The sequence below is a fragment of the Triplophysa dalaica genome, chromosome 12 (genome assembly GCF_015846415.1).
Source record: "Triplophysa dalaica isolate WHDGS20190420 chromosome 12, ASM1584641v1, whole genome shotgun sequence".
NCBI classification, from domain to species: Eukaryota; Metazoa; Chordata; class Actinopteri; order Cypriniformes; family Nemacheilidae; genus Triplophysa; species Triplophysa dalaica.
This window is the reverse complement of record NC_079553.1, coordinates 22,515,725-22,543,638: the sequence shown is the minus strand read 5'-3', so window position 1 is coordinate 22,543,638 and position 27,914 is coordinate 22,515,725. Positions and strand designations below refer to the sequence as shown.

The window sequence follows — 27,914 nt, the reverse complement described above, 5'->3', positions numbered from 1 at the left end:
AAGATTAAAGAAATCGTTTATTTAATACAATCATTATACAGTAAAATAATAATACAAATTGATATTAACACAAATTAAATAAAATATAAATAGTTATTTTGTTACACTAGCCAAACACAAACCGGAAGTTAACTGGGGGTCAGGCGCGCGCGCGTCGGATGACACGGTCTATATAATTATATGCATTCTCCATTGATAACACCTTTTTGTTTGTTCTTTAATAAAATAAAAGGCAGATCTCAAATGCACTTGATAGTAACTATTAAGTATTTTATTAAAATATTCATATATATAAAACATAGATGCACATGTATAAACCATGATAAATATGCTGTATAATCATACGTATGTTACTATTCATATATTTTTATTTACTTCTAAACATACAGGAAGACATTGTTTGCATTAAAACTGGCAGTGGTGATATTTCCTTTGGTGTTTCACTCATGGTGGGTCTCCCAAAGGATAAAAAGCCCTTTTCCCAGAAAAACTAAAGAGCAGCACCGTTCACCTGAGACTTACAGAGAGACAAAAAATCCATAGCATCGTGGCTTATTGTTTATCATTTTACATTATATGATAGGGTCATTCCTAGCATGCAGCTTTCATGTTTGAATACATTGGATAAAATATTACATTTGCATTCTTTAATGTTGTAAATCACATTTCTTCTCTTTGTTATACTGTTTTTATGTGTACTCAACAACATCACTTTAATTCTTGCTAGTCTTTTGTAATATTCTAATAACAACAATGGTCCCTTCCTATTTTGGGGGGAAAACATCACAAACATTGGTGAGTATTATAAATTCTAAGAGATTTCTTACATTTCCAGAGATTACTTAAAAAAAATCTTTGACAGTTCATTCTTTACTTCGATCAGGTTCATTTTCAGGTCAGTTTGTAAATAAAATATAATCATGATGAATAAAGTGTAAGTGCCTGAGCTTGACCAGAATATATTTCTGAAAGTCTGATTCTTGCTTTTATAGACATACCTTCTCAAGTACAAGCATGAAAAAAGAAATGACCTTTATGACCCTGATAGTAAAAGAAATCCAAACTTCTGCTGTTTGCTTGAACGGATCCTTGTGTCGATTTCAAAGGATGGCATGTGACTCAAATAAACATCCACAGTTTTGCTAGGGCAGAGTTTTTCCATCAATGAACCGGCAGAATCATGTCTGCTGATAATGATGATAGTGGTGATGATGATGATGTTCGTGGTGATGATGGTGCTCGTGTCTTTTGACTACCGGGACCACAAGGCCGGTGGCGTTGCCGGGTGACTGCTCACGGTCCAGCAGGGGTTGTTTGGGGGGGGACAGGGCCTGTTCTCTGGTTTTGGATCTCAGCCTCTTACTGTGGCTGTGTTGAAGAGGGTGCTGGTGACCCGTCAGAGGTTGAGGCTGTTGTGGGAGGTGGTATACGTCCTGACCCCCGTGGCACTTGTTTGTCTTTCCTCCTCCACCCATCAGCGCCTGGTTGCCGCCCGCTCCTCTGGACGTCCCTTTGGGAGGTTTGATGAACTGGGGTCCACGTACACGGGGGTCCAGAGGAACACAGTGATCAGGGATGACCTGCGACCGGCGACGATGGATGTGGGCTTCGGGCTCGTGGGACCGGGAGCGATTTTGAGACTGTGTTCCTCGTGAGGTCTGTGCTGGCGGGGCCGCAGGAGGAGAGGAACCTGTCAAAGAGACGGAAGAAGTCTGTTAGATGAATCTCGTAAAAAATGCAGATGCGTCACTATGATGACATTTAGAGGGAAAATGTTCTGGGTGCAAATGTTCTCATCTTTGGAGATCTTAAAAACATGCTTTGAATTCTCTCTGTGAACAACAATCACTTCTGTAATATTACTGTAAAATGTACATCTCTTACTGTCAAATCTGGAGGTGTAGTTCTCTATTCCTGCCAGATCCAGATAGTGATTTCTTCTTTCTGTGTTTTCATCCACACAATAGTGATTTCTGTCCTGAGGTTCACAACTCTGGCCCCTATCAGAAACAATCCCATCATGCTTTGAGACGAGGTCGTGCAGATGTACATGCAATGCGTGCAAGGTCACAAAAGCTACGCAGTGTACAGTGTAATTCGAAACAAAACAAAAATGTTCTTAATAACTCTTCGACATTAATAATTTTGGAGATTAAATGAAGGTATTCTCAACATCTAAAGTTTCAGAAGTGATCTCAACTTCGCAAACTGTGATCAGATTTGCGAAGAAGTCCACAATCAGACCTCAAACTTTTCTCAAAAATTCTCAAAAAATATGCATTCTTAAAACGGGCGTACACGGTGCGAATTCTGATTGTGGGAAGACCGTATGTCCACGCACACGTCACGGGTGAGTAAAAACTTAAAAGTGTGGCATGACGAAGAATTTGTTGTAAGATCAGTATATCATATGAATCATAGCGAGTCACGCAAGTTTGTGCAAATAGTAACTCCTTATTGGTCGATTTCTGATAGATCAACAAATCGGCTCGTTCAACAGACAAGTTTTTGTCACAGTTTCAATCCGATAGATCCCCAATTTATTCAACATGTTTAAAAATGATCTGGAGGTCGGGAAGTGATCTTAAGGAACTCTGCTCGGCTCGTAATTCCTCGCACAAGATACGAGCCGCGACCATACCAACATCAACAATTTCCTCGCGATTGGAAAAAAATCACCTGCGAGCTCATGGGACAAAAAAATTCACTGGTACGCCCGTCTTTACTGTACATCAACAATAGACGCAGATCTGTCCGTCTTTGTGTTTTAGGATGATTTTAGTCAAATCATCAAAGATCATTTTGATAAATGAAATAACAGAGAACAAATCATTTAACAAATCCTCTCTCTCTCTCTCTCTCTCTCTCTCTGTTTCTTTCTTTTAAGATTCAAGATTTAACATTCATGTTGGCATGAGGATCTCCAAAGCATGGAAACATTAAATACACATATCTTCACAAAAAGTGAATAAGTATAAAAGAAACATATACACATATATACACATTTTAAATGGTAAGATGTTCTTTGTTTATTCTGATTAAACTGATGGAATATTGTCAGTGTAAATCATCTCTCTCTCGTGATGTGTAATGAAAGCAGATTCTCATATTCTGCTCACCTGATGTGTGACGGCTGTCTGTCTTCTGGATGAGACGGCTCGATGCGACTCAAACGAAGTGCGTCTCTCTCTGAAGTGGAAGAAAAACAGATATATTCACATTAAGCACTGATATCAAAAGATCACAGCAATGAATGTGTGTCCGAGTGTGTCGTGGCGCATCACCTGTCGCAGGATGTTTGCCGTCTTTTCTGCGTGCTGCAGGTTCAGGGGTGACGGACAGTTTGACGCGGAGGCTCTTCCGTTTGCTGTTACAGGACTGATTGACAGATGAATCCACAACTTCATAAATGCTCTGCATTAAACTGGACATGTCCTGACACACAACAGACACACAACATCTGAATGAAGTGAACCGACTGTCTGAACTTGAAAATCATGATGCGTGAGCACGTCTGACACAGAACCTGATCTCAGAATCGTGAATACAAATACGACGCTCTTGCATCCCCATAAAGGACATTTCATGACAAATTACCTTGTAATAATACTCAATAAAAGTATTTAATATTACTGGATTTACTGTATAGATCTGCAGTTGTGTTGTGGTGCTGTTGGAGTTTACGTGATGCGGATGCAGGATGTGTGAAACATGATTCTTTACCTCCTTTGTCACTTTTCCGCTGTTGTCGAAGTCGTAGAGGGTGAAGACCCACTCGTGCCTGTTATCTTCACCAACAGACACGTTACACTCCACGTCCTGTAAACACCACAAACAGACACAATCACACATCACCAGCAGGAGGCGCCACAACAATCACGCAACCTTCTGACCTTAAAAAAAGATATTCTTTTGAGAAGTTAAAGGATGAAAAAAAGCATTATTAAATCAGACACACGGCGAGATTTGCAGGTGCAGTTTTAGTGTAATTCAGGGATATCTTGCTGATGATTGGACACGTCAGGTGTATGAGATGATGATGCGGCACGTGTCTATACGTTCCGACACCGAGCGAACAAACTGTTTCACAACATCAGAATACTTTATAGCATTATTAATTTAAGTGCTCATTTTATCAATAAAAATGCCTTTTTCCACCTCTGCAGTTTTCTACAAATCTGTTGGCTTTAGTAATATTAATACATTACAGTGTTTATTGTTGAATCAACCGCGGAAATGTTTAAAAATGATGTCCATTTAAATGTGGATTTGTGTGTTCAAATGACATAAATGATTCTATAAGAAATAAATAATGCACTTTCTTTCTCTCAGGAGAGTTTGTCAACGGTATAAGTGTCTGTAGATGTGATGGACGTACATCTATACTGATGCGCTTGTGTCCTCTGCAGGTCACGTCAGCGTTCAGATACGGCAGCAAACGCTCACATCCCTCCACTCTTTCTGGAGGCAGGACCACTGAAAACACACACGTGCACACACACACACACACACACAATGAGCACACATTGCAGGTGGAACGCTTGGGTGTCCATCACACTGACTATTATTAATAGTTGTTAGTGCTAATTGATAATTTCATTATTTGATCTGCCAAAATATTATTAATTTCACAACGATTATAGCAACAAAAATTGCATCTATGATTCTTTAAAACATTTCTAGCATAATCCTATAAAAACTAGTATTGATTAAAATATGTTATAAAACTATGTTCTGATCCTCCTAGATACTTTCGTATTTTGAACCTACAGTATAATATTGACTATATTTAATACTGTAGAATACTATGCTAAACTACTTCTTCTGATTTCTCATATTTAATACTATTGTATTTTTTGTATACGGGATGGATGGGATCAACAGAAAGAGTCAAGTAATGTAAACCACTGAAAGAAAAGCTGTTACTGTTCACCATAAAATGTAAACAATTCATATCATTGTTCTCAGATAAACTCATATGATAAACGCTAACCTCCACACAATGCATACAGCTCAGTAATAAACTGTATTAAAACATAAACACGACTCATATGTTCCTTAAACCAGTGGTTCTCAAACTGGGGGCCGTGGCCCAAGATGGATCCAGGGGGACCAGATTCTGCGTCATTTTAGGAAATAAGACCACTATAATTGATTTTCTGGCATTGTATACCTGAATATGTTTTTGCTTGAATTAAAATCCTAGGTTTAATATTACAAGTCTTTATTAAGGGCACAAAGCAATGCACTCCACACAAAGGGCAGCTTACAACTAAATAGTTTGAGAACCACTGGTGTAAAGGGTGAATGTGAGTACTTACCCTCTAGAGGGCAGCGATGATCTGAAATCTGCCCATCCTTCAGCTCAATGCCCTCACACTTCTGCAAAACAACATTAAAACACAAGAGAGTTAGTCAATCATACAGAGAAACATCTGATGCTTTTCATCCTCCCGATGATGATGATGATGATGATGATGATGATGAGAATCATGCAGCCCAAAGAATCTCTTTGCATTCAGACTCCAAAGCAACACCAGTTGGAAAATCCCATTCATGTGTCGGTGGCTGCGCACCATCAGCACATACAGGTACTGCCAAGACTTAAAGACTCGCTGAGACCTCACAAACTCATACAGAAAACCAGAGAGATCAGATCAAGTTATTTAGTTTTCAGTTTTGTTCTATTTAAACTTTGCTAAGTCATCTAGAAAAACATTTTATCAGTAGTGGATATAAAGCAGAAAATCCTTCTGTCGAGGGATTGAAGGAGTTAATCGTGGAACTGCTGGAGAATGATGGACATCCAGACAGAATTGAATAAACTACAGACCGAAAACAATGCGTTACCTCAAACTTCTGAACCACAAAAATGCACTTGAGTACAAATCCAAACCTGCTCACTAATAAACAGGGAAAATACGACATTGACTCTTTCTTCTGACTGACAGTACAAGAACATATCAAGAGTTTGGTTCCAAAAGGAGATAACTCCGTTTTTAAATTTCTTCAAAATTAAGAACTCATAAAATACAGCTAACTAACACAATAAAACATGATAACATAATACATTTTTAAAACGGAGTCATCTCATTGGAGCCAAACTCTTCATATCAAGATCATGTCAAAAACACCAAAATCAACATCTCCTCGGAAGACATTAAAACGTTTTGAAAACAAATAGCCGGAAAACATTATTCCACTTTCACAATGTGTCCTCATCTTATGAGAGAAATAAGATGCAGATGAAGGTTTTGGGTTCGATTGTAGGGAAGCACACTTCCTGATAAGATCACTTTGGAGAAAAGTGACTTCCAAATATAAAAATTAAAATTAAATGAGTCAAAGTATGTTTTCATATCATGGAAACTTTTGATGTTCAAACTGATGTTCTCTTTTACTGGTTCATGTAAATGAGTCATAAAGATTCAAGTTTTGCAGAAATACACCCTGATTAATCTTCAGAAAGGCATTTTATAAAACTCACAGTTATCTTGAAACGAACACATTTTTTCGAAAGCATTCGAACCCAGCGTGTTCATTACCACCCATGGCAGTTAATGCATCTGTGAGCCGCACACAGACTCCGACCGCCCTCAGTATTTTAAGGGCTAACACATGCTATTTTACTCATAATGCCTCACCCGCTGAGAAATGTGTGGACCATATGCTTCATTAAAAAAGAGCATGGTTCCAATCCCCAGTAGAGAAAAACAAGAGCCTTGTTTCTTTATTGTGAAGCTCTGGTGCTTAAAGCACAAACTCTGTGTTTAGTTCAGAACAACAGCACATCTTCAGACCGACTCTATTTACAGGAAAAGCATGCGATGAGTCTGAAAGGATCAGATCTCACAGCGTCTGAAACACAGATCTGAGGATCTTCAGAGGAGAGCGAGATGTTTGTTCACACATCAGATGACATGATCCCGCCCTGCTCATGGAATAAAAATACAAAGGAGCACAACTAACTGAAACTAAGACTGAAACTTCAAGTAGGATTAAATAAAAAAACATGCATGCGAGTAAACGTAGACTTAAAAACTGGTCTGAATCCATTCTGGGATCTTTACACGAGACTCTCAAGAGATGAGAATTCAATATTAAACTATGAAGCGAATCACACGTCCTGTATTCTTGAGCTGTGAAACATGAGAGTTAGTGGAAGTCTGGATAATTCACATCAGATGTTTGTGTTTTTAACACGTTCAGGAAGAGGCCGGCCTGTACTTCAGATGAAGGATGAAAAAGAAACATTTGGCTGCAGTTACAGTGTTTTCATAAACATCTGGCAAACGCTGGATTTTGATGCATTTAAAGTCCCAGTGAACTTAAAATTTAAATTCGTAAATAGTTTATCAATGTTGCTCATTGTCTTTTTAAAATTCATGTAGCCTCACAATCTTCAGTTAAAATCTGAAAATGCACTTCCGCCCTGAAATGACAATCCATGTCAAATGACGTAAATGAGATGGCTTGGGCGGAGCCTCTGTTAACTCCTCGCCTTCAGCTGTCAGTCTCCTGCCAGCTTCGTTTCAAAATCAATGCAACAGCTGTTTTTACACATCCACCAATTTGCAGTGAAAAACACAAGCCACGCCCACTAATTTTGTTTTTAAGTGACCAATTTGTCAGTTATGGTGACCCATATCCGAGATATACCTCTGCTTTTAACCCATCCAGAGAGTAGTGAACACACGCACAGCAAGTGGTGAACACACATACACCCAGAGCAGTGGGCAGCTATCGCTATTTAAAACATACTTTAAGAAAAAAATAACTGATGTGCACCTTTAGACAAAACAATAGCATTGATATATTGTTTGCGATCAAGGCACCTTTAAGATTTAAGTTGGTCTGGGACTAGTCTAAAGCCCTGTCCGAGAAACCGCCCCTAAATGTAAGAACAGCCAATGAAGCAAGAGGAGAAAGGTGAGATCACACAGGTGTATATTTTTTACTGTATGCCAACACTTAATTCACATGAATTGTCTATTCTTCGCTTTTCTTTATGTTTAGTTTCAAGGAGATTCAAAAGAAAGCAAAGTTTAAACCCGAGTGATGTAAGAGCCGCCTACCAGCACAAACACCGCCATCTGCACCAGCTCCAGATGGTCAAAGAGACGAGCGACCTTTCACCCAGAGGTCAAATGTATGGCACAGTGTTCTCTTGGCAGGACATGAGACATGAAGACATGAGTCCGAGAGATCTCTGAGGACACAGACAAACAACAGCTGTGCTGTGTGTTCAGACGTTTGAAGTTCTCAGAATCTGTAAATCACAGCACATCTCCTGAACTCAGAACCGCCGGTCGCTTCCTTCCGCCGATCTGAACCTCGCCTGCTGAAATACTGATGGACTCTTTCCACTCTCATCAACACGCCGATATTCATCTAATGGAGAAAATTGGCCTCATTTTGTTGTACGATGCTGTTTCACATCTGAGACGTGATGGCACCGACCCACAGCTTGTGTTTGTGTCTGCAGCGGAGGGACGAGAATCCCATGAAATTGCACATTTATGCCTCTGATTAGAGTCCGTTCGGTTTTTCTTTTATGCAAAGAGAAACATCTCTGTTATAAGAATAATACCTATCGCACGACATTGAATGATTATTGTGACACCAGTTGTCTTACAAACTCTGTGTTTCTTTTCAAGTGAAGCGCTTTGAATAAACACCAGCTCTTTGTTTGTGATCTCGCTGGAGGCGAGGTGCAAACTTTCAGACTGCTGTCTGCAAACCCAAATCAGTCTCAAACCGATCTCCCTCTCAAATGTGAACAGAAGGACTTTCTTAAACGTTCCGTCTGGTTTCTGACGTAAGATTCATGTGAATTATTCCACATCGATCGAACGCCTCTTACGTGAATCATCCAGTACATTTCTGACCCTGGATATTTTCATTTTTCGTTTATTTTTAACAACCAAACAGTATTTCTGTAATGGAGAGTTTTTCAGATTGTTTTGAACATGTCCGGGCACTTCAACTAAAACTTTCTAACTTCAATCCGACTGCTATCAAACGGTCAGATGACTCCAAGTAACATGTTTATTTTTATAAAGTCGTTCCAATGCGGACGTTTGTGATGTTGTTCTCTGACCGAACAACGTTTCACCTCCTGGATGATGTCAATGAACCTTTGAAAGATTTTTAAGAGAGACGTGATGATGGTGAGCAGACACACATGGACGGAATGAAAGCGAGTGAGGTTGTGGATGTTCAGACAGATGTTTCTCACTTACATGTGATTGTGGGAGAGTTTCTGCTCAGACCCCTCAGGGCATCAAAAGAGACTGAATCTGATCTCACATACCACCATAGCAATGTGTGTCAATACTGTAGCATACTTAAGAATTCACTATGGTAAACTGAATTACGTTTCCTAAATACTAAAGTGATTTTGAAATTTACTACGGTAAACATTACAGTAAACTACAGTATTAAATGCAGCTTATTCATTGTGAAATACTATATTATATTGAAGTATGATTTCTATGATATCATACCACAGGTTACGAGGGCTGTGCAAAAATATTGATACATGTAACTATCGCAACATATATTTTTCCAATATATATATGTCATATACATACGGCCAAAAGTAAGTGGAGCGAGCATGGCAAAAAAGATAAGAATGCGTATTGTAAATGTATCGTATAGAAATAAACAGGAATATATTGTATCGCGAGCTATCTGTTGTGATATGTGTCGTATCTGGAGACGCTCGCCAACACAGCCCTACAGTGTACTATTTTAAAGTGATCATAGGTAAAATGATAATGAGGTTTTTTTATTTCCTGTAAACGGGCAGTTTAAAAGAGAAAAGCTTTACGACGTTTTTCTGTCCTTATCGGGAGTTTTGTGCTTGGTTTTAAAACATGATTATCATAACAATTATGCTCGGTTAATTGTGGGAAGCATAAATAGTTATCACGATAAAAACCGGATTAATCGTGCAGCCCTGTTTGAGGGCATGGAGGGAGTCCTGTCTGTTGGATTGAAAGATGCTCAATTGTTTTTTGAAAGCACAAGCAGACCCACGTGAAAAAATATGGTAGAATAATTTAATATAAACAATGGCAAACTTGAGTAAAATCACTACATACTATAGTATTTTAAACCTTACAACATTCAAACATACTATATAGTATTTACTACAGTTTAGTACGTGTATCAATCACCAAAATACACAGCAGTATACTATACAGCAGTTTACTACAGTGTGCTACAGTATTCTTTATTGTTGGTATAAACCTTTACACTTTTTAAAGAAAAGTGTATTAAACTAAACCATGGTGGTATTCATTTCTCAAACGATAGACAACTGATTTAAACATTCAACATGATGAGATGAAGTGACAATAGCATTCAAGCGTTTACCATTGTGACCAGCACACTTCCTTCAAAAAGAAGTACGGAGTACTAATATTCCATAACAAATACTGGTCGACCAATGGGTTTACTGTCAAAAGCAAAACAAGAACCCAGAGTGACTGAATAAAGTGTGTTTATGTGTATATACACATGCTAATGGTTATCTGGAGTGTTGTGGCATTCAAGCGTTTCGAGTTGAGAACCTCTGGCACCTGGAACAAAACATGTAAAGCACACAGTGTCAAGACTGAAATCCTGTTTAGTGCTTGACCCGCATTCACGCTTGATATTGTCTGACATGTAAGAGTTATCATCATCTCTCATCACCCTCATCTGAGCGCCGGGAGTGCTGGTCTGTCAGCCGTGGACACTTTCAGACGCATTCTTAACACTCGTGCAAGAACAGACTTCGCTCTGAACTGTGAGCTTCAGTACAGTCTTGGCAGTGACCGCGGGTCGCCTTCAGGTCAACAGCGAGTCCGGTCCCTGTGCTGTCTAAAAATACCCCCCATCCTCCTCCTCCCTGCCGCCCGGCCTGAGGAAGCACAGGCGTCTGGAGGAGGTGTGACACTAGAGGGAATATGTCACACGGACCGGCGCCAGCGCTCAGCCAATGCGCTAAGAGTTACGCAACACCTCTCAAACATACAAACACACGATAATAAAAATACAAAGAGTACCACAAGTCCCTGAATGATTGTCTGTCAGTGTGTACTGTAGATACACCGCTGTAAAGGCCAAACACACAAGTCCCTTTAGATAAAAGAGTTTACAAATCAAACAAAAGTTTTAGGGTTAAAAGTTGAAATGCACCGATTATAAAAACATAATTAAATTAATTGTTTGAGCCTTGGCCCTCTGCACACGCATTTATCAATAAAGTTTATCAGCTTTTCTCTGAGACGTGATGACAAAGTTCATCCACAGGCCAAAAGTGTTATGTGTTTTGAATGAAGTTTTCCACATTTGTTCTTTTTCTTTGTTTGGCGGTTGGCGAACCTGTTTCGGGTGCTTCTTCCGCTTTACGAGATTGATGGTGAACAACCCCCAGATGACGGAAAGTTAGCAAAAAGAAGATCAAGAAAGATAATATGATTGGTCAGTTTTACTGTCACTCAAAAAGAATCTCTCCCATTGATTTACGGTACTGTCAGCCAGCGCTGTGCTAACAGAAGGCACCGACATTCGACTTCTTGCAGCATGCGCAGACAGCGTATGATATCGCAGAACTGCGACTGCTCCGTGATCTTGAATTACTCTCATGAGACTTGGAAATCTCACGTGGATCAACCCAGGATGTCAAATATGACTTTAATAGAAAATAATATTTTAAAGATTTTAAATGTTATTTTTTACGATAGTTGAGGTCATCACAGAGGGCACTGAGCGTTGGCTACTGATGTACTATCTGGAACGTTACCTTGGAACAAATGCATTTCAAGCTGAATCATGCATTTACACCTAGACATTGAACGCACAAACCTTAATCATGTGTCAATCAACAATTATTCATTAAAAACAACTCCAATTACAACAGACGACAACAATAACGCATAAACAAAACCAGCAGACACCAAAACATCAATTCTTAATAAACAACCAACAAATTTAACATGCTTCAATGCATTGTGGGAACCCTTTCTTAACGTTAAATGGTTTCTGACACGTTTTGGACAAACACTTGAGTAATTAAAGGCAGGGTGGGTGATCCTGTGCAGAATTCTTTTTTTGTCGTGTTGGTTGGAAATCTCTCTACCTCCTGAAAGCAAGAAGTTTAGAGGACAAATAATATTTTTATAATTATAATTTGTCTGTGAAAGGCTAAAAAAAACTTCGCCAAATCAAAACGTTCTGACCGAATGCTGTGACTGGTTATGTGTACATATTCAGCCAAAGTATTTTGCATACCACTGCGCACCCTACTGAAGCAGACATCACACATCATCAGCGAGCTCACACCTGCTGTATCAATGTAGGGAGAATGGCCGAAAATCTGCAACAATCACAATTTCCTGCGGAACCTACAACAAGCAAATCTTTATTTAATCTATCATATTTATTCCTTTTCAAAACTAGTTCTTTTGGTAGGACAACATTTTGCAAGACATTTAACAAAATGTGCTAAATCTTTCCTGATACAAACTTTTCTTGCATTTTCAGTGTACATTGGGAGAAGTTCTGCATGGATGAAATAAAATTTAATAAAAAACATTTAGAAAGCAAAAAGACACTGTGATTTCATTTCACAAATGAAATGTCTGTATAATAAACATTGTGCTACGAGAGAGGATGGTTGACTTTGTAACAGGAAAAGCTTTTGAAAGGAGATGAACAGGAAATTATTGTCACAATACTCAAAATCCTTGAAGTGAGTTTCCACAGATCAACATTTTAAAGACACATGTTAGTTGCTCTTTTATATGTAAGTCACTGTGGACAAAAGCGTCTGCTCAGTAAATGAATGTAGATGTCTAACCACACACTTTAAATACAAGAACATGTGCTCGTGGAAGAAGCACAAAATCCACAAACATCCTCGCCTGTGACCCTCAGAAACCTGCTGTGGGCGTGCGTCTACAACACGACTCCCCTGTGCGAAATTCTACAACACATTTCATCCGAAACACACATCAAAAGGACGCGACCGCCTGCATGTGCAACACATTCATGGAAAATATTTACTACAAGACACATGAGTGCGACAAAAATTATACAAAAGTTGTCTACAGCAATTATAATGTCTGTTCCAATATGGCGGACAACCTACATTTCACACTTTAAAAAAAAGGTGTTTTTTTCAAAGGTTCTTTGATGCCATAGAAAAACCTTTTGTTTCCATAAAGAACCTTTGACATCTGATCTGAAGAACCTTTCTTTTCTTTAGACTATAAAAAGTAAGAAAGAGACGGTTCTTTAAAGAACCTTTGACTGAATGTTTCTTTGTAGAACCAAAAAGGGTTCTTCTATGGCATCATTGTGAAGAACCTTTAGGCACCTTTATTTTTAAGAGTGCATAAAAACAGGGTTCCTACACATTTTTCATTTCGAAATTCCATACTTTTCCAGACTCAAACATACAGACTTCCCAGAAGATTTTTCAGACCATATTTAAAATCTGAAAAAAGTTGTGGTTGGAAAATCAATCATTTATATTATTATGCCAAACACTCAGTGGGCTTTTGTAGCTAAACTTCATTCAAATGAATGAACACCAAACCAAGACGTGCTCAATGCACAACACTTCATTGGAATTTACTGCAAAGTTAATATTTTGTCAAATTAAATAACTGTAAACCTTTAACTCACAGCAGCAGAAGGATTGGTGAAATATAATTCATTAATGAACATGAAAACCAATTGAAGTCCATTAACTTGACTTCATTCAAAATTTGACGACGTTTAATCTAGGCCGTACGTAGGATTGTAGAATACAGAGGTCCAAAAATGGAGTTTGTCCCAAACAAAACATTTATACATTTTCTTGATACATATGTGCTTTTTATAACAATTGGAGTCCAAATTAGATAACAATAGTCTTTTTATGTTTAGCAGTGATGAGTAAACAGATAGTCAATTGATGTTTTTATAAGAATATTGAAATATAATAAATCATTCAAGAGCATTTGGGTTTGGAATGACAAATGTAAGCACTATTCCTTTGACTTTTTGTGTAGCTACAGACATAGACAACAATTACAAAAGATGCAGAGACTTGTAAAATAATATAGAAAGAGAATTAAAGAACAAGAATAGGCTTTCTATAGGCTAAACACAATCTTTAAACGAACCTGAGTCAAAGTCATGGGGTTTATGAAGAACTAGTGATGGTCTGGTCATGTTTTTGTCTTGTTTCAGCAGTTTAGTCAGGTTCATTATTTAAATGTTGACGGGTGTCAAGCACGCTCATATTAGGAGTGCAAACAGTCCACTAGCAGATTTGATCTATGGCTGATATTTTGGTAGCCCTCAAAACAAGCTTCAAACTTCATAAAAATACATTTGTTATCAGAAATTCTTGATTCTCCGATCAGGGCAATAGTCTGGAAATTCATACTTTTCTCAATCAATTTTCTTTTTTCTATACTAATCCAGACTCGGAAAACAATCAAATCCATACTTTTCCAAAAGGTGTAGGAACCCTGATAAAAACAGCAGCTAATGAGGCATCTATATGAATTATATATATCTAATGATAAAATGGCAATAACATGTTGACAAACTAAAGATGTGACGCAAACACATACAGATAAATTCCCATGCATATAATTCTGTATTAATTGAATTACAATCAACTTTTTGATACATAATCAGTTTTTTAATAAGTTTATCATCGACACATGCAATGTTGCATTAGAAATAAATGAGAATGAGCACACTTATAATCCCTTAATATGCCTTCTAGGTAGACAGCTCACACAGAGCCCAAACGGAAGCGCTCAACGTTCATATGTTCTGATCAAGTTTCTAGTTCTGATGGTGGGACAGAATGAAGATTTCACATAAGCTTCAAACACCTCCAGTCTTCATAAGAGGCTGAACAGATACTATACAACACAATACACTGCCATGATATGAAACAGGAGGATTTACAACACCAGCCACGTGAGACGCTGGAATGAGGGTGAAAAGTTCAGATGTGGCGATACAATGTGGTTTTCTTGAGCCGATAACATCAGCCAGACCCACATCAACATGAAGGAAAGGTGGCGCACTGGAAATATGTTCAGTATGCGTCCTCCCAAAAAACATTTTTAAAGAGCAAAAGCTCACGTTTCCAAGCGCCTCTGAAACAAAACGCCCGTTTTCCATTCACGTCCAAAAAACAGCCAGACATCAAAGAGCAAGCGTACCGTGAACCAAACGCCGGCCGCTGGAAAGACACATTCAGACGGGCGCTCTTTCCAGGTATTAAATATCCACGTGAGTGGCTCATAGAGGGCGAGTTTCACGAGACGGCCTGTTTATTTGAAGGGAACCTGCGGGTCAACAGAGCGTTAAACAGCAGACAGACGTTTGAAGTCACTCGGCCGCTGGAGGAAGAAAATCAAACATTTGCTCGTTTCAAGAACATGCATCACTTTTGACCCCAAACTCTTACGAGATGAACAGAAGACACGCATAAGAAAAAAAGGTTCAATGAGATGTCTTTAATATCTTACTTATTTCCTCTAGATGTTAGCGAGATCACACGGGGAGCGAAGATAAGTCACAAATGTGTGTGTCATGAGAGTTTGAGAAGAGATGTCAACAATGTGTCAAACTGAGCTCGGATTTGTCTCGTCTGCAATCAAAAGTCAATATTAGTGAAGATCTCAAACATTTCTCATCACATTTAGTCAGATCCAGATGATCTTACATTCATTTACACCTCCAGACTCTTCATGTTTTTGTCTTCTGTGCACATTTTTTTGGAGATCTTTCCACATTTCTTATGAATTCATTCAAGTAATCTCATAATGATCTGATGGTGATGAGATCAGATCTCTGCATGGGTCAAGCTGGTCGATGTCAAATAAAAAGGTAATCTTGTTGAGATGTTAGAAATCTTGATTCATAGTTCCTACTGACACAAAGCAAAAGAAACAAGAAACAACAAAAACAGCTGGGGCGACTGATCTGAGACTTCTGCACGGTGCAGCAAATCAATCATCTACACAATATTACTGCCGCCAAAACCAGTTATCAGCACAAACAGGCCAAATTCTTTTGGAATAATCTTGCACACCATGACGCCTCAAAATGTTCCCTACGCAGGCAGCACACTTAAAAGTCAATGAGTGAAACATTTGCTCAATGCGAGAAGTGCTCCGGTCCCAATATGGCTCATGAAAGAAAAATGAATTACATGCTTTATTCTTGAGGCAGAGAAGCATCTGGAAGTAGCTTTAAACACAGACAGAATGTCCAACTAACAAAGGCCCGTTTGCAGCTATTCTCAATCTGTGAGGAATTGAGCGAGCAGGATTCGAGCCAGCCTGCTCCGTCTGCCGCCCCCATCCCTCGCTTTGAAGCCGCCAGTGTGTTTCGACAGCTAACCACTTTCAGCTGTGGTTGTGGAGTTTTACGGCTTGAATAATAACCGTACGTACACACGTGTGAGCTTGAGGTCCAAACCGGGGGAGAGTCTCAGCCCGACACGACGTGAGAAAGTCGAGCTTCGAGCGCTGGTTTACTTACGTCACACAGACACAAACGTTGACTTCGAATAACTGGAACCTTTAACACCTTAACTGCACATTTATAGACGCTTTCATCTTTACATTTATGCATTCTGGCAGACGCCTTTATCCAAAGTGACTTACATTGCATTAAACTATTCATTTGTTTCTAAGTATGTGCAATCCCATGGGATCGAAACCTCTAACCACTGAGCTACAGGAAAGCTTAACACTTCATATAGCGCACTTTTGTGACCTCAATTTAACTTCCGTTACACATTCACAAAGATTATTTCTGATAACAATCAAAAGAAACTGAGAAGCAATACTTGACTAAACTTGTCTCTCCAATATAATGAATTTTGACTGCGATACCAAGCTCAACCACTAGATATCAGTGTACCATATGGTTTCTTTAAATGCGACCGACCCATTTGACCAATTGTTTATTTAATAAAACGAACATACAACACAATTCATCAAATTGGTTATTTAATACAATTATTATACAGTAAAATCATAATAATACAAACTGAATATTAACATAAATTAAATAAAGTATAAATACTTATATTATGAGACACTAGCCAAACACAAACCGGAAGTGAACTGGGGTCCGGCGTGTGCGGCTGATGAAATGATCTATAAATGAAACATGCACACACTGAATGCATGGCATTAATTCGTCCTATTGTGCAAAAAGCCAACGCACGACACACCGGCAACCTTGGTTTTCACTTCTCACACCGTTTGTTTAGGGTGCAGACAGGAAGTGAGCTTAGAGGTCTTCGCTCTGGGGGGAATATGGAAAAAGGATGAGGTTTCCAAAGCTTCACAAAAGAGGCTCCCGGAGTCTCAGCAAGATACATTCAGAGTCACTGTGAACAGTCAGGACGTAAGCAAACATTAATACACAACGTTAACGGTGAAATGAAGCCTACGAGACTAAACCTTTTAGTGGAAATGATCTGAATGACATACCAAAGATAAAAACAGCAAAGAATGCCTGAAAATGATTCCAGCAACTGAGCAAACACATGGACAAGACAGACAGTTTCAAATGCCCTGTAACTGAGGGTGCGCTTCCACAACAACAATGTACTAAAGGAATAGTTCATGATAGTTTCATGATCATTCACTCACCCACATGTAATACAAGTCAGCCGTGTGCTTATTTCTTCTTTAGAAAACAAATTGAGGCTTTTGAGGAAAGCTTTCCAGGGTTCTTCTCCACATAATATCTTTCCTGTAGCTCAGTTGTTAGAACATGGCACTAGCAACGCCAAGGTCATGGGTTCAATCCCAGAGATCCCACATAATTAGAAACAATTGTATACCATAATGAAGCAATGGAAGTCGCTTTGGATAAAAGTGTCTGCTATATGAGTAAATGCAAATGCACTTAAATGGGGGGGGGCTGTTGGTCAAAGTCCAAATTTCTGTTTCATCGCAGCTCTAAAAGCCACCAGACAATGAATAAGGGTGTTGTCTGGTGCAGTGGTTCTCAAACCTTTTCGTTGTATGGCCCCCTTTGTGAAGGGTGCATCGCTTTGTGGCCCCCCCCAAATAATGCCTTAGAATCTTAAACTTAAACATTTCTTGTTTTTTCAATGCTGGAACATCAATTCTTCTGGTTGTTGATCTTATCTTCTGACGTTTGATTGCATTACATGTACGAATTATTGCTATATTTCATAAAATGCTACAAAATCAGTGCCACCCTGGATCCATCTTGGGCCCCCCTGGAGACCACAGCCACCAGTTTGAGAACCATTGGTTCAGAATGACGATAAGCCATTTTATAAGAAAATGAAAAATTGATATACTTATTAAACATAAATATATGGGCTTGAACTGCATCGGAGGTTCTCCAGGTAGCGCGTCCACGACTTCACGTATCACGTAATCCCGTTGGTAAGGTCACGTGTGACGTCAGCGGAAGTTCCGACCCACTGTTTACAAGTGTAGAGACATTTAAATCTTTTAAAACCTACGTCACGTGTAACCTTTTCAGCATAATTGCGTTATACGGAAGTCGAGGACGTACATGCATTTTATATTGAAAAAGCATATACATTTTTGGTTTTCTTGGAAAATGACTAATCGTTTCTCTCAACAGCACCCTTATTCATCGGCTGGTGACTTTTGAAGCTACGATGAAACTGAAATTTGGACCTAAGTGCAATATATGGTGAAGAACCATGGAAAGCTTTCCTCAAAAGGTTCACTTTGTTTTCGACAGAAGAAATAAACACACAAACGGCTTGAGTGACATGGGTGAGTGAATTATCATGACATTTTAAAGTGAACTACTCCTTCGCATAGATATGCAAAAATTACAAAAATGATGTTTTATGCATGTCATGACAGTAGTTGCTGATGTCACTTTGGGAAGAAACAAGACAATCATTTGCACATACAAATGGTTCTATGAGGCAGTAAATACAATGAATTTTTTTAGTGGTTGACTGTTTAAATGTAGACAATAGCAATATCGTTTTCAAGCACTTGTACTTTGAAACCCAGTTTCAAAAGTTAGCATTTTATGCCCACAAAAATGCCTTTATTATGTAAATAATCAGCCAAAATGTATAAAAGGTTTTCCATAATAAGTTGAAAATGGTGTCATGCTAACACCCCCGGAGAGACTCTCAATCAACCTGTACCATAAAACCCCACAAAAAAACTCAAAAATCTGAGAGTACTAAATAATGAGAAAAAACGTAAATGAGAAACTGTGACTTGCCGTTCAGCAACACAGAAGAATTATTTTCCGTTCTTTATTCTTTCAGGCTGTCATTTACTTCTCATAACAAACACTTTCATTTACTAATATAAAGTTTTTTTCTGAATGCCTCGTCATGAATTTACAGATTAAACCAGCGGTATTCAATTAAGACCCTTGAATAACAACCACAGCAAAAAAAACATATATTCCCCCGACTGCTCTGACGCTCACAAAATGAGTCTTTCTACAGGAGAACAGCGGTTTATATGGAAACATACCTTACACACTCAAATGTAATAACCTTTGAGTCTCCGAGTGTTTGACTTGGCTGAGAGCTGCACAACATCAAACGCTGACATGAATCCAGCAGCCTCGGCCAGAACCGGCTCCACACACTCCCGCTCCAGGTATTTTCTCCTGTAAGTAAACGCTCGCCATAACATCCACCACAGACACTCCATTTCCAGGCTGACCTCAGCGGCGTCACCGCCTGATCATACGCTTGCTTTTCTGTCTCAGACAAAACATCAATGTTCTGATATTAACATGAATTGGTACAATATGAACCGTAGACAAACGTACTGTTATTAGAACAAAACTAACAACGGAGCGCAAACCACTCGACCTAAAGAAGCAGACCAAACTAAAACGTACAAAAAAGCAGCCACCTCCTAAAGTACCATCCATTAAGATTTGTCTCATTGAAAAGGCCAGATCTGATGGTTTTGATGGGTGTTACGTATCCAAGAAAAAAATTGTGTTCGTGGTTACGAGGAGGGATCCAAAAATTCATTTTGGCGTCAACTGAAAATTAAAGCGGTTTCAGAGGTTATTACATTTTAAATAAAGATTATGAAGACACACATTATTTTTCATTTGGACTAGCATGAATCATTCACAATGAGACCAGAAACGTGTTATTAAGAGACTAAATGGCCTCAATTTTGGTTTCACGTCGACTTTGAACGCAGCGTGAAAGCGATAAATTCCCATAATTATGAGCAAATGTCAAAAGTCTGGAATGAGGAAAAAAGGAAATATTGGTGGAGTCTGGAAGGGATCAAACAGTCATCTTGGTGGAATGTAAAGTCGCTGGGCTACATGTGCTCACCATCTAGTGATGGCACCTTAGTGTCCTTTGAAGGATGTCTGGGGAAGAAAACCTCCTTCTACAAGGAAACCGAAAGAAAGAAAGCAAACACCTTCAAAGCGCCTTTCAGGGCATAAATATCCTTGAATAAATAAACACGCAATCTGCCTACAGTGTTAAAATGTCTCTTTCCATGAAACACGGGCTATGTGAAGCCAGAGGAGGAAGTCGGGGGGGCGGAGGGATTTACGGAGAGAAAGAAAATAAAAACCAGGTCTCGTGTGCGCAGGTATTGTACGTGTTCATGCACAAAGACTTCCATTCCGTGTTGTCTTTGTAAGTGTAGTGTGTCAAGCCGCAAGTTTCTCATCATTAAATAAATCTGAGTTGAAAAGTGTCATCTCCATGGAAAACGTAACAACACAAAAACATCCGATTATTAGAAAAAAGCAAGCATGAAGGTTCACCTCTACACAAATATGACCGGTGTTTGTGCGAAAACATAGAAATTAGCCATCTCGTAAGTTATGAATTGGCATGGGATTGTTATGAAACAAACTTCTTTTGTGTTTAATGTGCTCTCGTACAACTGAAACAGCTCATTTGGACTGATGTCTATCCAGACGCCCTCAGAGCGCCGACAGAACTTCAGTTATCACAGTCTGAGGAGTCTGATGTTTGCTTTACAAAGAAGCTGAAATGTGTCGAGGGCATTTATTCACCTCAGCAACTCGATTCACATAACCTAAGAGAAAGAAATTACATTGACGGAGTGTGAAGATGTCATAAATTGACCTTTAAATGTTTGTGCAAACTTAGTAAAAATGTCTTTGTTGAGCAGGAAGAAAAACGTCAAACTTTAGTCTTTAATCTCTAACCAAAGCAAGAGCACACATCTATTAATGAACTTTTTAATTGTTTTATTTTTCTACATTATAAATTGTGAATTAAATAAACTGTTTTAAATGTATCTATTGATTTATACATTTAATTGAATGTTTTATTGTTCAATTAAGGTTCATTTTAAAACACAAATAAAATAAACCATTTAAAACAGCCTATTCATATTTCTATTTAAAAAGTGATTTATTTGTTTACATATTTTACATTAAATCGGTCTTCAATTGATTCTTTGATTTATTTCTAAACGGCACTATTGGTTCTCCATAGCCTACAACCCACATGATGTCTGATGTGTCCCAAACTCCCAAATCCTATATGAGAAACACTTAAATTTTGATGCACCAACAAACACCACACAAGACTCTAATCGCCAAACTGCAAACACAAAAAGAACAAAAACCAGGTCAGTGCCAATATGGATTGTACATCCTGTTTTTTTTTTGCACATGTGTGCTTCCCTGAAAGCGACACCCCTGAAAGTGCCCCAGCTTCACCACCACAAAGCCTTCAGAAAACAGGCCGCCCCTCACCCTTATCGCCCCCCTGTTACCCCTCGGCCAGCTCCAGGATTTCTGCTGTCCAAACCAAGAACAGATGTCTGCGCTGAAAGACCCCGCTGTTCTGGAGGCCTGCCACATGCTTTTCATTCAAAGATGAAGGCTCACCGTTCCCCTTCTAGTCGAGCCAACTAGAAAAAAGTTAAATAAACTTTTCGAACGTCTCCTAGACGCCTTAAAATATGAATATCATTAAAGTTCTTTTTGTTAACAACGACGGCAGCGATTTTCATCAGGAAGTTTACATTAAGTCATTTAGCAGACGCCTTTATACAAAGCGACTTACAAAACGAAGGACAAATCATCCGGACCAAACTAAACTTTACCATCAAGACTGAAGTTTGTCCAGAAGTCGAAGGACATGAGAAAAGGTGACAAAGATGAAAAACGCCACAAAACAAATAAAACCATATAATTTATAGATCTGTTCGAAGGTGAGAGATTTAATTAAAACAAATTGACATTTAATAATACAATGCGTCCCATTTAAAACCCTTAGGCACATATTCACAGACGAGATCTTTTTAACATCTCAGTTATTTCTCACAGACATCATTGAGATTCAATGGAGAGCAAACGGACACAACTGCTTAAGTCTCATCTGCGTCTCACATATTTCTCCTGAGAAAAAGAGACAGAAATCACACAATTGATGACATCTCTTTAATATCTCAGTTATTTCTCAGACACGTCAATGAGATAAAACTGAGAGCAAATGAAAACGTGTCTCACATGCGTCTCAAATATTTCTCCTGAGAATAAGACGCAATCCCTAAACACAGATATCGATGTCTCCAGAAGAGATGTCAACAATGTGTCAAACTGAGCTCAGTTTGTCTCGTCTGCAATCAAAAGCCAATATTATAGAAGATCTCAATATCAACTCAAACATTTCTCATCACATTTACTCAAATCCAGATGATTTCACCTCTACGATCTACATTCATCATCTCCGTGGATGCAATTACAGTCTCGTTTATTTTCATATAAACAATTGTAGGAGAAAGATCTAAGAGTAAGTTGATACTTAAATGAAACACAACTGAGAACTTTATTTCTTCAATATTTAAATTTTTCCTTCAATATTCATATAAATATAAGGTGTCGTCGTTTCTGTTTCCCTCAGCGTTGAAGGACTGGAGCTTAAGAAGATTAAAGACAAAGAGAGTGTTGAAAAGTTAAAGTTGTGTGTCATTATTTGGGCATCCAGACATTAGAAGTGGACGGTATGTGCGGACTGTTGATGTTTCCAGTATTGAAGTACACTGAACCCTCACAGCTTCTTTAAGAACGGCGGTCTCCACCTCGACGCTGGGCTGATCTTTCACAGAGACGCCTCTTGTTCAACATTCTGTGCCACTGCTATTTTGGCTTCTCATGTTGACCGGTCATTTTGATCTTGCCTCTAAAGATCTTTCTAGACCGTGCCAGATGTTTATACAGGTAACACAGCAGCACCTGGGACGACCCGTCATGTTCTCCTCTCTCATTCTTTCCACATCGGACTGTTTTTCCACCGAACGTCTTTGATCAGCCAACAGTCGCCGGGTGTCCGAGTTCATCATTGGCAGATTTAATGCTTTGTGTGTTTTTTTATTTTTTGCTCTTTCACTCTACAAATTATGATATGACGAATAGACCTGACAGCTTTCTAAAGGAAAATTTCAGTTAAACCATATGCTGTTATTCTTTTTGCAGAAAAGCAGAATTTCAGCAAAGCGACGTTTTGCGGGCGAATGGGAGAGAATTGTGATCGTCTCGTCTGCTCTCTCAGGACACTTCATGCCAAAACAAATACTCATTGTTACAGGTAAACCTGTGTGTGAGTCTTTTTGCAGAGGAACACAAAAGAAGATATTTTGAGAAATGTGGTTTTGTGTTCATACAATGGAAGTCAATGGGGTTCAGTGTTGTTTCATAACGACATTTGTCAAGATATCTTCTGCTGTCTTCTGAAGAAGAAAGAAACCCATGACACAAAGATGAATAAATGATGACAGAAAAACTCTTTTTTCAGATGAACTATCCCTTTAAAATGTCATGTGGGTGAGTAACATCAACACAAGGGAACATCTGTCCCGAGCTAATGAGCGCTCCATTACTGACCCCTCCACACAAATGGCTTTTAGAGTTAATGCTAAAGATCCCCTAACTAGGAAGACCCCCGGGACACTCACCCGTCTGTTCCTGCCCCCGGGGCTGTTCTTCCATTTGCCCTCCCCCCAGACAAACAGCACAAGAAACCAGTGGCTCCAGTGATATCAGAGCTTTAATAACTCCCAGCTCTGAGCTTTGAAGTCAACGCCAGGCGGTTCAAGAATGCCACCCCCCCCTCGCCCCTGACAATGGGCTGGGGGAGGGGGGTCTCACCAAACGCCGGATCTGGCCCTTCTAATCTCCGGCCACCGGGACTTTACCTGTCTTTTAAATCCTAAAGCTGAAATCCTGAAAGGCAGTCAGACACATTTCTTCTCTTTCGTTCGTTCAATGCAAGTTAAAGTCGACTGACTTTTCCTTGCTTAATTTGTTGTGGAAACTGCTAAAAATGATGGTAAATCATTTATAGGAAACATCAACATCCCTATGGAAAATAGGTGGTTTAACTATAATATAAATGAACAGAAGTAATCATGGTATTTTTAATAAAACTAAAGTGGAAATCAATCTTCCAAGTAACACAGTTATCACACTTTTACTATAATAAAATCATTGTTAATTAAAGGAATGAAAATGAAAACACACAATGTCTGGAATCATTTAATAACATGTTGATTCAAAAGATATAGACTTATTTATCGTAGGTTAAAGAATTCCATAAAAATCAACTATATGCAAATCATTCCCCATGAAGAACTTGCCAACACACGCATTTTGTCTGATGTTTCAGTCCATTGAAAGAACAGAGATACATCAGCCCGAAGCAAAAGTCAAGTCAAAACACTTTATAATGTCAATGCAACAATAAAAACCAGCCTGTCGAACTAGACGTGATGTCATTAAAATATTGCAAATGCAGAAAAATCAACAAAAACATCATATATGTTAAATATACATTAAATAACAAACGTCACATCTCTTTTCCATCCTGATGTGTTTGAGATCTGTCTCACTACACTGCTTCAGCTTCTTTATGACTCTCTCGTGGAAACAACGTAGAACACTGTGGCATAAATCAAATATCAAAATCAATTCTAAACCGCAGAGACCGCACTTATTTGTTTCTCATTGGTTGAATTGACTTTATACTGTCTGATGCATTATGGGCAATCACATGACAAACATGAAGTTGAATGCGTCTACAAGCTTTAATTCACGAGAGAAACATCAGACAGACGGTGTGCAAACAGACACGTTTCTGGAAATATAGCATCAACTCATTTACACAAGCTTGAGCATCAAACTATCAGAAGACGTGCTTGCTTTTACATATTAAACATGACTGCGCTTCATCAGGATCATCAATCTTGATTCGCTTTCAAAGCCGTCTTCTATGACTTCTCAACATCTCTAATCATGTGCCCCGAACGACATGAGGGTGAAGAAAAACGATGACAAAATGTTCATTTCTAGGCTTTAATGTTCTTGTACAGAGCTTATGGTCGTCCGCCAGATCTTGTGTAACAACGTTGGAAAGTGTTCAATGAAAGCAACTTTGATTAAAGAACAATGACTCACTGCAATGTATTAAGATATATCACCTTATCAAAGGGAGCGCTTCGGACAACCTGTACGAGAATTCACACAAAAAAAAACACACAAGTTTACGCTGACGTAACGCTTAAGTAAACAACTTTCCATTTTAAGGCCGCACGGACATGTCCGTCTTAAGCTGAAAGTGATTTCTACAGCGCTAAATAAACAACCTAAAGGCGTCTCACAATATCCACAAACATACCTCTGTTACATTTGTACTCATGCAGGTACCTGATGACAGACAAAACATAAATCTGAGCCAAAACTTTAATGAAGTCAAACCCAGGAACGGTCCACTAATGACACGGGACGGGCCCTGTGCGGGTGGCGGTTTAGCCTTGAGGGCCCTGTCAAATAACTTTCCTGTTCCCGTTAAAGTCAGACATCTTTCTAGCAGACGCTAATTGAAGTGATGTCATGTAAAGGTATGCATGAAAGCTTCTCTTCCCCACCGCGCTCATCCCTACACAATGCTGTCAAACACTATGAACAACCACACGCTTCTGTCTCAATGCAACAGCTCTGACACCATCGTATTACACGCTAGCATGTTGATGCACGACCCTGTGTGTGTCACTCGGAGTAAAGATGATTTCTGGGTAGTGGGAATGTGAGATTTTGCACTCGGCTCCAATCTGAATTCTCAAAAATTCAGTTTCACAGCTGAATGGGATGCTTCAGAGAAGGCTATGAACAGATTCGATTTATAAATCCATAGGTTGAAAATGTATAGCAGGCCATCTGAATCATGTGACACATCTAAATGATCTTTAATTAAACGGAACCAGCTTGACTACATTAGGTCACACCCAAAAAAAGTGGTTTTAAAGGTGCAAACAGATGAGGGCAACAAGTGCAGATATACAGAGAGTGACCTTTAAAATCAACCATGACATATTTACTTTAAAATCACAATTTAACCAAGGTTAACCGTGGTTTTATCATAGTAAACGTATATAAATATTATACATATATTAGTGTATATGATTGTTTCCTACAGTTCTACTACAAATTCTGCACATAAAGTATTACTTTAGTAAAAGCAAGAGATTTTTCACTAGCTGTGACAGTACTCACATTGTGTAGGTCAATAGCAAACTGTGAATCGACTCCATCCAGATGAAACCGCACATTGTCATGTATGTAAAACACAAAACTGTGTCGAATTTACCTGAAACTCTTTCCGACGAGACTCAGGTGTGCCGTCTTCAACGCCTCTTCTTGAAATAAAAGCGTTGACTCCAAAACTGTCTCCTGAAAACGTGTTTGAAAAGCATCAGGCAATATCCCGTCACTCATCTCTACACACGCAACAAAACTAGATTGAAATCGATTTAGAAACGGTGTCAAACTCACCTTCGGGGTTTTCGCGACGTTTGCAAGCTGCGTGCAGAATGCAAAGACAAATATTCACATTTTAAATCACACATGACACGCAAACACATATTCGATATGAAAACACAACAAATACGGCTCAGTAAATATAAATGTGAAAGGAAACCCGCATTTCATTACGTAACTCACCATGTTTTGAGTGAAGTTTGCCCATTGTATGACTCCTTTAGTTAAGAAAGATTTCTCAAGCATCGCAGTCACATTATATCCCGTTTTGAGAAAGTGAAATGTGAGTTGTTCAGATTCCGACACATTGAATATTTCATCTTTAATGTGAAATCGAAGCGAGCAGAATAACGCAGGATGACCCGCTCGCGCTCGCTGATGCGCACCTCTGCTCGCGCTGTGATGAGGATGAGAAGCGCGAGACGCGCCGTCGGTCCTGCCCCCTTTACATCACTGATGCGATGCCCCCTACTGACGCTGAAAGTGCCCTCTGATACCCCTTTAAACTACTGATGCCCCCTACTGACGTTCGTAGTGCCACCTTTACACCTCATTCTCACGCTTCAGAATGCTCATTTAAAGAGACAGTTCTTCCAAAAACGACATTTCATCAGTTATTTATCCTCATGTCATTGTATTCAACCCGAATAGGTTTATTGTGCAGAACACAGAAGATATTTTGAACAAGGTTCCACTGCACCTCATATGAGTGTCATTGCATTAGAAAATGAAGTCTCTGTATGTTATAATGCACTTTAAAGTGCGACATTCTTCGTTTTGGGAGGCCAAATACTTTGGACGTTTTTGGACAGTCTGTGAGTTTTGCCTGAAGCCGTGTTGATGACATCCAGTCACTCTTGCTGACAGCTCATCTGAAAACATGTTATTACTCTTTCCTCAATCTTCTGTTGCTCAACACACTCATCAGAAGTAGTTTTCTGATAGTTAATGCGGCTTCGTAAACGTGCCAAAGTTATAATGTGGTTTACTGTGTCTCAGGAAGAACACAGCTGATGAAATCTGAAGTGACTGCTGCTACTGGACTCATCCATCCTCGATCCTGGCGCCAG

The 27,914-nt window shown here is 39.0% G+C and overlaps 1 protein-coding gene across 1 annotated transcript; it reads right to left on the bottom strand.

Moving 5' to 3' along the window:
- On the bottom strand, window positions 1-27,294 carry nkd2b (NKD inhibitor of WNT signaling pathway 2b). Its single transcript, XM_056763264.1, has 10 exons — window positions 27,028-27,294; window positions 26,860-26,886; window positions 26,675-26,757; window positions 5,322-5,382; window positions 4,379-4,476; window positions 3,724-3,819; window positions 3,285-3,435; window positions 3,120-3,189; window positions 1,885-2,000; window positions 1-1,690 (listed from the first exon to the last, which is right to left on the bottom strand). The coding sequence occupies exons 1-10, from the start codon at window positions 27,050-27,052 to the stop codon at window positions 1,179-1,181; spliced, it is 1,239 nt and encodes a 412-aa protein (XP_056619242.1). The 5' UTR covers window positions 27,053-27,294; the 3' UTR covers window positions 1-1,178.
- Window positions 27,295-27,914: the final 620 nt, after the last annotated feature.